Source organism: Bubalus kerabau, chromosome 4 (genome assembly GCF_029407905.1).
Source record: "Bubalus kerabau isolate K-KA32 ecotype Philippines breed swamp buffalo chromosome 4, PCC_UOA_SB_1v2, whole genome shotgun sequence".
Classification (NCBI taxonomy): Eukaryota; Metazoa; Chordata; class Mammalia; order Artiodactyla; family Bovidae; genus Bubalus; species Bubalus kerabau.
In genome coordinates this window covers 145,709,290-145,724,102 of record NC_073627.1, presented here as the reverse complement: position 1 = coordinate 145,724,102, position 14,813 = coordinate 145,709,290, and the positions used below count along the sequence as shown (strand labels likewise).

General features: G+C 42.9%; 1 protein-coding gene across 1 annotated transcript in view; it reads right to left on the bottom strand.

Moving 5' to 3' along the window:
* Positions 1-3,080: 3,080 nt before the first annotated feature.
* NTRK2 (neurotrophic receptor tyrosine kinase 2) overlaps positions 3,081-14,813 on the bottom strand; it is a 393,934-nt gene continuing 382,201 nt past the window's right edge. The window contains exons 16-17 of the mRNA XM_055578955.1: positions 4,459-4,617; positions 3,081-3,581 (exon numbers count right to left, since the gene is read on the bottom strand). Of these exons, the coding sequence (XP_055434930.1) occupies positions 3,396-3,581; positions 4,459-4,617 (345 nt within the window). The 3' untranslated portion in view covers positions 3,081-3,395. The remainder of the gene's footprint in view (positions 3,582-4,458; positions 4,618-14,813) is intronic.

Genomic DNA, 14,813 nt, shown 5'->3' with positions numbered 1-14,813 from the left:
TATCACAGGGAGCGCTGATGTGAACACATAATGTGAATTCTGATATCATCTTTTATAGCCTAGTTCAAAATGTTTCCTAAATAAGCCTGATTATGACATTGGTCCAGTGTGCAAAGGTTTATCTGAAGCTATGAACATGGTTATATATCATGAGATCTCAGCTGCTCGCATCTCACATAATTCATTTTGCTCTTCTCATTTCATATCCTACTTCATGAATTTGTTAGCCAGCTTTCTCTTTCATACAGTTTGTTTATATATGAGAGTCTCTCGTGGACCAAATCATGAACTTCAGAGTCAAGAGTACTTAGATTAAGTCCCAGGGGTGCCTGGAGAGTTCTAGCATGTCATTTAACTTCTCCAAGTCTCAATTTCCTCACCTCTAAAAAATGGGAATAATTTGTCACCGTATGTGAAAAAAAATGCTTGGGAAACTATGAAACAATGTATAAATGGAAACAACTGTCAGGCCAAGTTCAGGCTAGAGAATTGGGTTTGTCACCGCTCTTGTAGTTTTTAATGCATCTGATGGTGGGCCCCATTCTGTGACCTTTGTGCTGCTGAATTAGGTTGGCCCTTTTCTTAACATTATAAGCATGAGAAGAGAGGATTCTGGAGGAACAAGGGTGGAGACTCGAAGATGGTTTGTGTTTCGTTCGGCTACTTTAAAAGCAATCTGGGATCCTTTCAATGTGAGACGTCTCTGCAGTCAGTACATACTCTTGAGACAACAGAGGAAAAAAATTAATAATAAGCAGCAATATAAATAACTATAAAACTTTGCACTTGCATAGAACCTTTCATTTCAAGACCTTGAGGGAGTCAGAAGGTAAGGAAAAAATTTTTTTTTGCTTTTTTCCTTCAGAGGAAAACACAACACTGAAAGGGGAGGGGAATGCTTCCCTCCTCTCATCTGCTTTAAACAAATCCTTGCTCCAAAACTGCACAGCCCTCCTTTAATCTGAACCCTTCGAGTATTACCTCCTTTGCTCTCTGTTAAAATCAAACAAGTAACTTGCAGCTTCTTCCCCCAGAGCAGCTGGCCAGTTGCACAGAATGACAAACCTGTGGAGGTTTTCAGGTCATTGCTGATGAAATCTAGAGAAGTTTGATACAAACCTGCCTCTTCTTACTGCTTCACAGGGTGCCACAGTGTTTTAACAGTGCTATGGGTCCTTAATAGGATATATACATGCAGGTATATATCATGGAGATATGGCTTTCTTTATATTATTATGTGTGTTCTGGAGGGTTTTTTGTCACCAACCAAGAGAACAACAATTCAGCTCCCATGTCTCACAGGCCAGTGCAGAACTTGAAAGGACTATGGGGTTTGTCTTGTCCAACCCCCTTCATTTGACAGCAGATACTACTGGGTTTCCTTTCGTTCTCTGTTAACGGATACTTTTGATTTTTTGAGAACTGGCTTTCAATGCCTATAATGGAAAATAAGGTGCTCCAGTAATTAAGGGCACAAGCAAAACCTAAACAGAGCACTTGCACCTTCAGAAACAAACATGAAATAAAATGACCTAAGTTGAATTCAAATCACTCCCTTTCAATCTGGCTCATATTATAAAGATGCCAAGTTAGCAAAATTCCCCTCACAGAGGGTAGCAAGTTTTCTTGAGGAACAGAAAAAATTTTCTTCCTTGGTATAAGTGATCACCCAGGTAACTGTAAATTTCCATTTAAATTTACAACCTCTTTTTGCAAAACCTGTGACTATGCCCAGAAGCACACCTCCAAAGCTCAGTCTGGGCATAGCCCCCCATTGGTATGCTGTGCCTAATTTTTACTTTTTTAAAATGCAGTGAAAAGAACAAAACGGCTTATTGACAATGGAGTACATTTAGAATGAAACCACTCTCCCAACCAGAGCCCAGAGCAAGGTCTCAGCCTGTGTACACTGAACATCAATGCCTGTGATACCCCCAGGGTGGGCAAGGTTTCCTCTCCCTTGGGGGTTGATTTTGCCCTTCCCCCAGCCCCACAGTGGGTGGGATGTCGTTGAGGATATCCAAGTTTCAGGGTCCGTATTTGTTAACAACCCATCACCACCATACGACCCAGAGACATTTATACTCAGCTGATGAATTCAATTAGCTTCCCATAATTATTTAAGTTATACCTTTTACGGATCTGCTCTACATATCAGGGGGCACGATGTCTGGAGTGGTAGTTTATGCACACAAGGTATTAATTGACGAAGACCATGCACAGTTTTGCTTGCACAGTTGGATGGATGGGTGGGGTGGAGGGCAGGGGTCGAAGGAAGTGCTGTCTGTAAAGTTCAATGTAAGAGAAACTTGCCTCCGAGTTTAGAGCTTGTCCTCTCTTTTCCAAGTCCTTGGCTTTCCCATCTGACCCTGAAATGATCTCTGGACGAGAATCCACCTCAACTTGACAAAGGCTCCGTGGATAACACTCGGCAAAACAAACCAGTGCCATCACCATGGCCTACAAGATGAGACTGTCGGAACGTGTTGTGTGCCATCTTGCCTCCCAGAAGCCATATTTTCTCTGTACTACACTCTAGCATTTCCGGTGATGGGAAAAGAATAGTCCATGGCACAGGGTTCAACAGTCTTTATACTCCTCAGAAAGGTTCTTGGGGGAAGGTGCCCGATACATTCCTCCCAGCTACCAGTGGCTGGGTTTTCTTAAGTTGAAACTGACGCCAGTAGATTCCAATGGTTGTCTTTGTTCTTCCCATACTGTGGTTTATAATAAATCTTCTTTCTCTCTGGTCTTAATCTCCCATAGATAAAGGCTTCCCAAATTGAACACAAGTTTTCCTTTTTCATACACAGGCTTAAGTCATCCCAAAACAATAAGAACAGTAATAATAATAATAAATAAATAGAAGTGAATCCATAGAAACTCTCGGTGTCTGTACAGCAAAAGTGACAAAGTTTAAGTCAAATATTTGTTTTCCCTTTTTTTCATCCACATCAAAGGCAGGAATACAACAAGGCATTGTTAGTTGTGGTGGGCAAACTGGAGTGTCTGCTGATATAACAAATTAGGTTTGTTAAGGCCTTTGTCTATGCAGAGTTAATAGTAATGCAGAAGCCAGATTGATTAAAAAAGAAAAGGTGAGGGTTGTAAAGCAAGGAAGACAAAAAATAAAGGGAAAAAAACCCCCAAAACTAGGGAATAAACCAAGGGAGATGGAAAGAGAGAAAGAGAATGCTAAAAAGAAGTCCATACTGTGTCTACAGGTGGAGAAGTACATGTTGCTTCCCTCGGAAAGCTTCTCGGTGTCTTTGTTGTTAATACTGTCAGAGCAAAGAACAGCGGATTGATGGCATCGAGCGGCAGTTAAAAGACGTTCATCCTCTCGGCCCAACTGAGGAAGTGCTTTGGGAAGGACTGGTCTGGGGGAATGGACCCTACCCTAGAATATCCAGGTAGACTGGGGATGCCTTGGCTAAGTTCTGAAGGAGGGTGTGGATGCCCTTGATGTTCTTCCTCATATGGGGCTCTCGCTGCCAGCACCCCAGCATCAGCTCGTAGACTTCCTGGGGGCATGTTCGAGGTCGCTGCAGGACTCGGCCCTGAGTGATGCATTCTATCACCTGCATGGAATAGAGCACAGAGACAGGGTCAGACCAGAGGAAAAACAATGTGGATGCAATAAATGTCAGTGCAAAGAGAGGGTTACTTTATAGAAACCCACTTAGTGTTTCTTTCTTTTTTTTTTTCAAAAGGAAGAGAACAATTGTTCTAGGTTTGCATATCATGATTAACTTGATGGGTTCATATCCATTTTTCAAGTCACACTGATTTCACCAAAGTGGTGGAGAAATAATTTATCTAGATGGAACCCTCCCAAACCACACCCTGGAATTCCAATGGGTTTCAGTTGTACTGGCCTGAGATGGAACCAGGGTCACTTTTGTGCCAGGGAGTCCCAGGGTACAGAAATGAGCAGTCATTTTGGATAATGGCATTGGATAAAAGACAGACTTGGACCTGAAGAAGTGAGGTACCTGACCAAGAAGTAATGTTTAAATATAGACATAATTGCAAAAGGATTAGAAAAGAAAAACAAAATGCTTGAGTTTTTCACTAGAAGTAATGTACCAGTGAAATGTGCAAAAAAGGAGAGAAGCTTGAAAGCTTCTTGGAATAATACCAAAAAGCTAGCTGGACTCTCAGGATGCCAAAATGCCACATCTGCTATCAATTTCCTAGATGAACAGCACGGAATGACTCCTGGATCCCCGTGCCAGAGAATCACAGGCACATCAGCAAATGCTGTGCTTTTCTCTTTCCAGACTCTTATGTTTGGAGAGTGACCATGATACTTAGGTACATGGCAGGCCATGGGGAGGTGCTGCTCCCAACAAAGCCACAGGGACGCCACAGGAGAGCATTTCCTGGCTTCCAGCCCACGGATATCTTTCAGTGTCAGTCCTCTAGGCATCTTGGTGCTGCTTGCCACACACGCACCTCGTTGTTCGACAGCTGGTACCAGGGCTGTTTCCCATACGTGAAGATCTCCCACAACACGACCCCCAGGCTCCAGACGTCACTTTCGGTGGTGAACTTCCTGTACATGATGCTCTCTGGGGGCATCCAGCGAATGGGCAGCATTGTGTGGCCACCAACCTGGCAGAAAAGGGGTAAGCAGGACGGCATCAGTCACCTGGAAACCAAGTTCCCATCATCAGGGGAAAAAGTGTGGAAGGGAGATGGGGTGCATTTTTTCCCTTTATTTGTATTTATTAATTTTAACTGTTTATAAGGCATAAGGGAAATACAATTTATCATCTCAAGCAACAGAGACAGAGGGCAAAGAGTGGTCAAAGTATTTTTTCTCATACTGTTTGCAATTCTCTTTCTCAAAACTATATAGGGGCAGAGATGGTGATTGGGTGGATATTCATCTTGTATAAAACACAAACGCACATACTTTCTGGTATGAGAATGACTTGATTGTCTAATTAACAAGATAACTTTGGCCAAGATAATGAGGGTTCAGGATCCAAAATGACCCACCAAGGGACTCTGTTTCCTTAGCAAAGACACAGCTTCCTTATGCTTTAAACTGTCAGGAGATCACACAGAGCTGTCTTGAACATCCTTGTCACAACGCAGCAATGGTCAGGGCTGAAAAGACTATTCCCATTTTACAGATGAGGCAACTGAGGTTCAGGTTGCTATGGACACAAAGAAATCAGGTCTTTGAGCTCCAGACTTTACTATGGCACTTCAACTGAAGTGATTTACAAAAGTAAATTGGTAAGTATGTAATAGGGAAGAACATTTTGTATTCTATTACAAGTTAATCACTAAAGGGATGCTGCGTATAAACTTAAATTATATGTAATGGCCCATCTCTGGGAATCTTGCTTCCCAGCTAATGAGCATAAAGCTAAAATACCTTTGTTTAATTCACAGGAAACATCCTGACCAGGCCCTTCCTCCACTGCTGGGAGGAAGAATTTAACACACCCCTCCAGAGGCAGATGGGAACCAGGAAATGCTTGACTTTATCCCCTCCCCTCTTAGTATAAAAAAGTCTGAATTCTAACACAGGCAAGATGGCTCTTTGGGGCATGAGCCTGCCATCTTCTTGGTCTGCTGGCCTTCTGAATAAAGTGGTTATTCCTTGCCCCAACGACTCATATCTCGATTATTGGCCTGCAGTGCAGTGAGGAGTGCAAGCTTAAACTCAGAGACAAGTATGGGTTTTGAAAAGCCCATTTTAGTAAAAACGCCAAGGCTGAGGCATTACACAGCAACAGCATTAGCACAGGTGAAGAAAACTTTGACCAAAGAGATTTATTATTTCCTACTTCCTGGAGAAAAAGTAAGAATTCCATGTATAGGTTTGTAGCCCATAATGGCTCTCTGATTTTTGAACCGAGATCAGATTTATACACCATAGCCCTATGGGTGGCAGGTCCCACTTTTCATGCTGGTGAACCCCAGCACTACCTGCCCGAATGCCAAGCTGACACTGGGGCAGTGGTTGAGTTCATAGGACTTCAGGAGTTAGACTTCCCTGACAACTGCCAGCCCCTGAGTTCTGAGACCAATGCCACATAGAGTTTCTGCCCAATTACAATTCTCAGTGTCCCTTGGACAGCAAGGAGATTAAACCAGTCAATCCTAAAGAAAATTAACCCTGAATATTCATTGGAAGGACTGATACTCCAATACTTTGGCCACCTGATGTGAAGAGTCAACTCATTGGAAAAGACCCTGATGTTGGGAAAGACTGAAGGTAGAAGGAGAAGGGGACAGAGGATGAGATGGTTGGGTGGCATCATTGACTCGATGGACATGACTTTGAGCAAACTCCAGGAGATAGTAAAGGACAGGGAGGCCTGAAGTGCTGCAGTCCATGGGGTCTAAAAAAGTCTGCCACAACCAAGCGACAACAGTAATAATTCTCATTTCTGACTCATTAAGGGAAGAAAATGGACTAACAGTGCCTAAAAAATGCTGCTCCACTCTGAAGTCCAAGGAGTGGAGAGTGTCAGAGATGTCTAATTTGTTGGTAATTTCAAATGATGCTCTTATTAGCCAAGAAAGCACACATGTGAAAGGGTGCCCTCCTTTCTCTGTACAAAAAATACAGGTCTGACAAGTGGTGACATAACTTGTTGGCACAGGGTTAAGGTGCCCCTGTAGTTTTACTCTTCAGGATTTCAATGCATCAAAAGTTCAGGTGCTAAGTGTGGGCTTGTTGCCTTCCATCAGATTTCAATTTCATCACTCTTTCCTCCTTCTGCAGGGGCAGGTAGTCACTGTTAAATGACACTGATTTCCCTCATGGAGCTGCCTGGACATGCCTGTAAATGATAATGGTACTCACCACCAGGGTTGATGTCCAAAACACAACCTGTACAACCCAGGTTGAGCAGAAGGGATGCTGGTGGTCATAGTGGGGCAGCCACATTGGCATGTTTCTGGCTGATGGATATCCGCTCGGCTCTGCAACCCTGAAACCCCATGTACCCAGGACTTTGGGAAAGGAAATCTACCAACATTTTCAGATACTTACAAACACTGGGGACACCAAGCTGGTATGGGCCCCCAGGTGCTGGAAGCCCACACCCAGCACCAATGTGGGAGGCAGTGTGGGGAGCTACGTGGTACAGAGTGACATGGAGTGAGAGGTCTCTGCCTAGCTTTTTAGTTAAAAGACATAACTCTATCTTTTATGGGGATAGTGAAATTATTGAAATTGAAATATTGAAATTAGAATTAGAAAAATGTTGAAATCAGATAATGCATGCTCAGTTGCTTCAGTTGTGTCTGACTCTTTGTGATCCCATTGATTGTAGCCTGCCAGATTCCTCTGTCCATGGGATTCTCCAGGCAAGAATACATCCAATGAATAGTTGATCTGTGGTAGCAATGGCACCCCACTCCAGTACTCTTGCCTGGAAAATCCCTTGGATGGAGGAGCCTGGTAGGCTGCAGTCCGTGGGGTCGCTAGAGTTGGACACAACTGAGCGATTTCATTTTCACTTTTCACTTTCATGCATTGGAGAAGGAAATGGCAACCCACTCTAGTGTTCTTGTCTGGAGAATCCCAGGGACGGGAGAGCCTGGTGGGCTGCCATCCATGGGGTCACACAGAGTCAGACACGACTGAAGCGACTTAGCAGCAGCAGCAGTAAAGTGAAGACAGGGATATTATGGACCAATGTGTGTCTTTTGGCTACCTCACCCTCAAAGTATTAAGAGCTAGCTCTCCATATCTGCTCTTAGGTCAGGGTCTTCCCAGGTGGCAGAGTGGTAAACAATCCGCCTGCCAGTGCAGGAGACATGGGTTCATTCCCTGGGTGGAGAAGATCCCCTGGAGGAGGGAATGGCCAGTATTCTTGCCTGGAAAATTCCATGGACAGCAGAGCCTGGAGGGCTAGAGTCCATGGACTTGCAAAGAGTTGGACACAACTGAGCGCACACACACACACACACACTCTCCGCATGTGTTCCTAGGTCAGAGGTGTCAAATATACCATAATCTGTAACCCTCCTTATTTCTTGGCCATCCACAATGAACAGAATTCCCTTGAAGTGTCCCAGGAGTTTGGCAGAAAGAATAGATTTAACTTTGTTTAACTTAGTGAACTGAATTAATTTAAATGTGTTTTTGTAGGGGAGAAAGAGAGAGAAAGAGCCACTTACATACATTCCTAGAACTAGACAGTAAAAATTCCACTTTGGGACACATTAAACTATGAAGACGGCAGGCTTTTGTATTCTTTGTGTGTTCCCAGCTGTGCTGCAGTGGACAGTACTCAACTCATGACTTTAGATGGGGGCCAAAAGGTACAGATTTCCAGCTGTAAAATAAGTCCTGGGGGTACAATGTACAGCATGGTGACTATAGTAAATAATACTATATTGCATATTTGAAAGTAGATCCTGAAAGTTTTCCTCACAACAACAAAAAAATTTGACCTATATTAAGTAGACAACTATTAACTAGATTTATTCTGTGGTGACCATTTTGCAGTACATACAAATATCAATTAGTTATATTGTATAAGAATAGAAGGGCTTCCCTGGTGGCTCAGTCAGTAAAGAATCTGCTGCAATGCAGGAGGCTGCCTGCAATGCAGGAGACCAGGCTTCAGTTCCTGGGTCAGGAAGATCCCCTGGAGAAGGAAATGGCAACCCATTCCAGTATTTCCATGGGAAATCCCATGGACAGAGGAGCCTGGTAGGCTACAGTCCTGGGGTTGCAAGAGTCAGGCATAAATGAGCAACTAAACCACCAGACAAATAGAATGCTATATGTCAAGTATACTTCAATTTAAAAAGCAAAATAGGGAATTCCCTGGTGGTCCAGTGGTTAAGACCCTGAACTTTCACTGCAAGGGGCACAGGTTTGATCCCTGGTCTGGGAACTAACCCAAATGCGACAAATGAAATGCTGGGCTCCAATACATACTACTCCATATACTATTTCCTAGCTGGATAAACTTAACCAGTTGCCAAACCTCTCTGTGTCCTAGTTTTTTCAACTATAAAATGTGGGTAATAAAGAATATATACCTCCTAGGGTTATCATAAGGAGAAGGCAACGGCACCCCACTCCAGTACTCTTGCCTGGAAAATCCCATGGATGGAGGAGCCTGGTGAGCTGCAGTCCATGGGGTCACTAAGAGTCGGACACAACTGAGCGACTTCACTTTCACTTTTCACTTTTATGGATTGGAGAAGGAAATGGCACCCCACTCCAGTGTTCTTGCCTGGAGAATCCCAGGGACGGAGGAGCCTAGTGGGCTACCATCTATGGAGTGGCACAGAGTCGGACATGACTGAAGCAACGCAGCAGCAGGGTTATCATAAGCTAAATACTCAAGCAGACAATATTTGTGAGGGCTCTTTATGAATTTTAATGCACTAAATTATTTCTAGGTGTTGCTTCTTTCTCTGGAGCCTTTATTATCTTATTCTCTCAATGGGAAGCAGCCATTCTAGATACATTAAGAAGAGTCAACACTACTGGTTTCCCACAGAGGGCGGTCACGTCCTCCCTCTGCAGTGACCGGTACTGTAGGGCACCTCTCATTACAACCACTTCTCTTACAGGTTCTCTGTCCTGTGTTGCTCATAGCCAAAGAAAAGGCTCCTGTGTCCTTTAAATAAGAAAAAAAAAAAAAAAAGATTCAAATTTTGATTTACATGTTTTCCCATCTGATCATTTATTTTACACTTGCAGTCTCTTTGGGACAGATTTTTCACTCTAATGTTTCCAAGAACCCCCTCTGAGATTTCACACATGCCATTATAAATAATACTCTCCTTGTTCTAATGTCAAATGGGCCAGTGGTGGGAGCTTCTAATAAAAGTTCAGACAGGGTTCACGAGTTTTCTAAACCCACTTAGGACATATCCGAGTATTTGTTTTGCCACCTTTTCTCAGGAGTTTGGATCATGTCACAAAAGTGGCCCCCCAAAAAATAAAAAGAAAGAGCCACCCTGGTTACAGAATACCGTCGCATTCCAGTCACAGTCACCGGGTGGTTTGGGATCTCACAACACCACATACTGTGCAGCAACAAACACAATGAGATATTTGTCCTGTGTTGTGCAACTTGGCAGTTGGCCCCCACACTCTTGCTTAAATATTTGTGAGATGGAAAGTGATCCCAAGTATGACATGGGGAGTCAGAACTGCTGCTCTGATTGCCAGACACACAGTGGTGCCAGGAGAGACCTTCCAGTGATCAACCTTGGTCAGGAATGTGCTCTTCACTAAATGTACCAGAAAGAGCTGATACAACATGGGAAAATCCACTTAACTGGGGAGCTGACTTGGCTTACAGTTTTTATTTTCCTCAACCCAAGAGACTGGAATTTTAGCTCTGTAATTAACCACTTGCCACTACTTTCCCACCATAATCATCTGTCAACACACAGCAGCTTACCTTTACAAAGAATTTCTGCTCAGTGATTTCACTTGAACCCAGTAATTACCCTCTTGAGTAGACATCGGCTTGCCTTCATATTATAAATAATGCCCCTAAATTCAGAGAGTTGGAGTGGCTTATCTAGAGCCATACACATAACCCCACCCCCAGGACACCTTGTGGCTCATTCTGATGGCTCACTTTGTGATTCAGGCTTCTGCAATCTCCAGTTCATGCCCTGAATTCAGCCAGCAAACAGCTGTGGCTCCTCACCCAGGCCAAACCTACTCATGCCTTTTGGAAAGTTTGATCTATTTTTCTACCTGCTCTGGAATGTCTCTTAAAGACAAGTTCAAGTTCCATCACTTCAAGGAACTTATCCTCCTGCTATAGCTCAGCGATATTTCTAAGTGCCAGGGAACCCAGCACCCCTTAGCACAGCTCTGGTAATACTGAGGGCACTCCCTATTCTTGCTAATGGATCACATGCCCAAGAGGGAAGGCTGCCGATCACTTAACGGCTGGCAAGGCATGGGGGGCATTGGTTGGTAAGCAGACCATGTCTTCGAGTTTCTTCTGAGTGTTGATATTTGGGGAGGAATTTTCAATATGTTCCTTCAAAGAGATCAGCATTCAGTAATTTCCCATCCATTTGCCAATAACTTCTCTAAACTCGTCATAGAACTGCCCTTAGATTAAATGGTTGGAAACTGCCTAACCTAATAGACACCCCAAATAAGAACCATTCAGTGAAATTCAAAACTTCTTAATAAAATGTAATCCAAAATACTGGTATTCACAGGGAGTATAAAAACTCTTTAATCTGTGTATGAAATCCCATTCATTCCTCTGTACATCCTATACATTAATGTACAATTCTGTACATTACCATCTGTACAGTGGATGGGGGAGTCTATGGTGCAGACTTTGTGCTAGTTGATCTGGGAGTGAAGTTTAGGAAGATGTCATAATGAATAACATGAGGGAATGTTGCTCTGTAAGATGCTGACTGACATCTCATATCCTCTGAAGTTGGAGAAAAAGGACAGAGACTTAGACTTGGAAAGTTAAATGATGGCAAAGGAAAGACTGGCTGGCCATCAAGGCTGCTAATCATTGTGACTTGCTTAAATCAGTGAAGCTAATCAGAACAATGTCTGGAGCCAGTGGCCATAAAGGGAAAAAAAAAAATTCCATACTGCCTAAAGTAAATCAAGTTATGGAAAATAATGGATTCTGTCATTAAAACATCTATGAAAAGAACTGTTTGTTTGGTTCTAAATATTTATTTATATGACACCTCATAATTTTGATGGTGACATGTATATAGGATGATCTGGTTAAAAAAGTAAACTGTTCTTGGAAAAACACCTACACCTAAGCATCCTTTAAATCTATGTGTTTGAAAGGTGTTTAAACACCAAATCCCGGACAAAATCCTAAACGGGCCTTCGTAAAACTGTCTTGGGTCAGAAATCAATAATTTTACTATTTTTAAATCAACTTGGACACATCTAATCAGTTTAACTACAATATTTATTTCTTACCCAAGAAATACTCTTTGAGTACATACTCTTTGGTCACTAGGTTATAGATTGTGGAAATTTCCCCATCGCTTAACATGCAATGGATTTATTTTTCTACACTGGCAAACTAGGATTTAGGAAGGTCAAAGAACTTGCTGAGCAAGTGGAGACATGAATTGGTGACCAGCAGCAATAATAATCCATTATTTTTTGGAGCTTAGGTTCTTTCTTATTATTTTTTTTTTTTAACAAACACACAAAGTATCTTTATCCCTGGTACAAGTTGAAGAGGAATATGCAATCTGTTTTCCAGGTACACTGGTTGATGAGAGGAGGTAACAAGCATAGCTCTCATTCTCCTGTTGAGCGTCACGTAAAACACATCTACCACCTTCCTTGCTCCCTCACTGTCTCCTCTTCTCTGACAGCATCTATCCCTTTTAGTGTGGACCCTCCCACTCTATCTGAGTCCCTTTCTCTGAATCTTCTCTCAAATTTCACTTGTCTAGTCCCCTTTCAAATGCCAACAGTGCCCTTTGTTTTGCCTAATTCTTTTATCTCCCAAAGCATCATTTTTGTCCTCCCCACAGCTCATTCTCCAACCACAGTAATCTCCCCTCTGTGAATCTCAGAGGCATGGTGGCAGGCTGGAGCCCTTCTATAGATCCAAAGCAAGTGCCCAGCTGGCTTTGTAAAGGTGAATTTAAAGGCGAATAAAGTGGGTCAATGGTAAAGAAGAATCTGCCTGCCAACACAAGAGATGTGGGTCCATTCCCCTGGTTGGGAAGATCCCCTGGAGAAGAAAAGGGCAACCCACTCCAATGTTGGGAAATCCCATGGACAGAGGAGCCTGGTGGGCTGTGGTCAATGGGGTCACAAAGACTTGGACATGATTTAGCAACTAAACAACAACAATACAGCTAATGTGGGACCTTCTAAACTCAAGTAGCAAAGATCAACGATGCCTGGGAGGCCACGTTCAACTTGTGGTCTTTAGTGAGTGAGTGATAACTCATTTGGAAGCCAAACATTTTACTCCCTTAGAAACAGGCAGGCCAAAGGCCAAACCCCATTAAGGGATGATTAGCTGTCAGAGGCTTTTGGCTGCATTAAATATTGAAGAAACTCCTAGATCTCCTGATCACACTCTACACCCACTTGCTTTGTTTCTGCAGTTTTTCCTGAGCTGTTCCTTAAAAATTCATGATATCCGTAAATTTTAAGAAATAGTTGGACCTTATGTATTTATTTATTATGTACTGCATCTGTAATAGGAAGTTAAAAAAAAAAAAGGGGGAGAGAGAAACAATTTGTGCAAAATCTTCTCCTTGGAGAACTTGGGACTGCTGTGGTCAGACTACGAACACTTTATGACCATTTCCAGGATCACATCTCCTATTACAAAGAGTGATGGGTGCTTTTGTGGTGTGTGGCTACCAAACCAGAGGATACTTCATGGGAAGTGATTCAGCCCTTCCTAGATGTTGTGAATGAACAGAGCTCCATGAACACAGCCATGAATGAATGGGGTCAGGAGGAGTGCCGGGGATAGCCTGGTCACCCTCTCTCTTCCAGTGGGAAATGACTATTGCCTCACCTGAAATCGCTGTCACTTACAGCCTAGAAAATCTTCCATTATCTTTTATCAATCTGGTCATAGAGGGTGTGACACTAATTTCAAGTCAAGTGGTTTCTGGGTTAGTCAAAATATTTTCTGAATATTTTTTCCCAATGAGAATTCGTTTTGTCTTTGTTCACCATGAAATAATAATATAAATAGTGGGAAAATCCCTTCTGTTTGTATACATTTTCTGCTTTTTCATAGCACTTCCATATCTATTAATTGTATAATAATGGTACATACCTCAGAATATGGTTGTGAAGATTCAACGAGTTGATATTAGAAAAGCTTTGTGGTGCCACAGTGTGATACCATTTGTATGACATTCTTGAGAAGATAGAACTATAGGCTTAGAAAACCTATGGTTGTCAGGGCCTGGGAATCTGGGTGGGAGCTTGTCTTACAGATGTATGAGGGAATTGAGGGTGGTGATGACAACGTTCTGAACTCTCTGGTGGCAGTTAAATGACTGTTTGCCAAAACTCAGAACTGTACACTAAAAAAGGTGAATTTAACTATAGGCCATAAAGCTCTTAGAATAACACCTGGTACACATTAATAACAAAAGTTCAAAACATATTAGCTGTTGTTACACTAAGAATTTGATTTCCTGGTAATCTTCCGGGGTAAGCCAAGCATGTCCTTTCATCTCAGTTTAAGAGATGAGGAATCTCCGGTCCCAGAGGCAATGTGACCTACCAGAGACCACACAGGTTAGAAGGCAGAGTCTACACCAGGACCCGTCTCTCCAGAAGCATTCTGCCTCCAGTCTGATATGGAGTCAGACTCAGGGCTAGGAAAGGCTCTCTGCATTCATTTGCTGAGGCTGCCATAACAAAATGCCACGGACTGGGGAGCTAAAACAAGACATTTATTTTCTCACAGTACTAGAACCCAGCATCAAGTTTCCGGCCAGTTCAGTCTCTGGTGAGAGCTCTGGTTTACTAGCAACTTTGTGTAGCTTGTGTGACTGCAGGGAGAGTATGAGCTTCTGATGTCTCTTCTTATAAGGACACTAATCCTGCTGATGGGGCCCCACTCTGTGACCTCATTTGACCTCAATTACTTCCTCAGAGACTCTGTTTTTAAATGCAGCCACATAGGGGTTAGGGCTTCAAGACCTAAATTTGGTGGGGAGGGACACACTCAGTCCACAACACTCTGCTTGCCACTGCTCCCCCTTCTGATTCCAGAACACTCCCAGGAGGAGCAAGAACAGCTCCCAAAATGAGAAGATGCACAGTTCTGGGCCAGAAGGCAGATCTGTAGTCCTCGGTC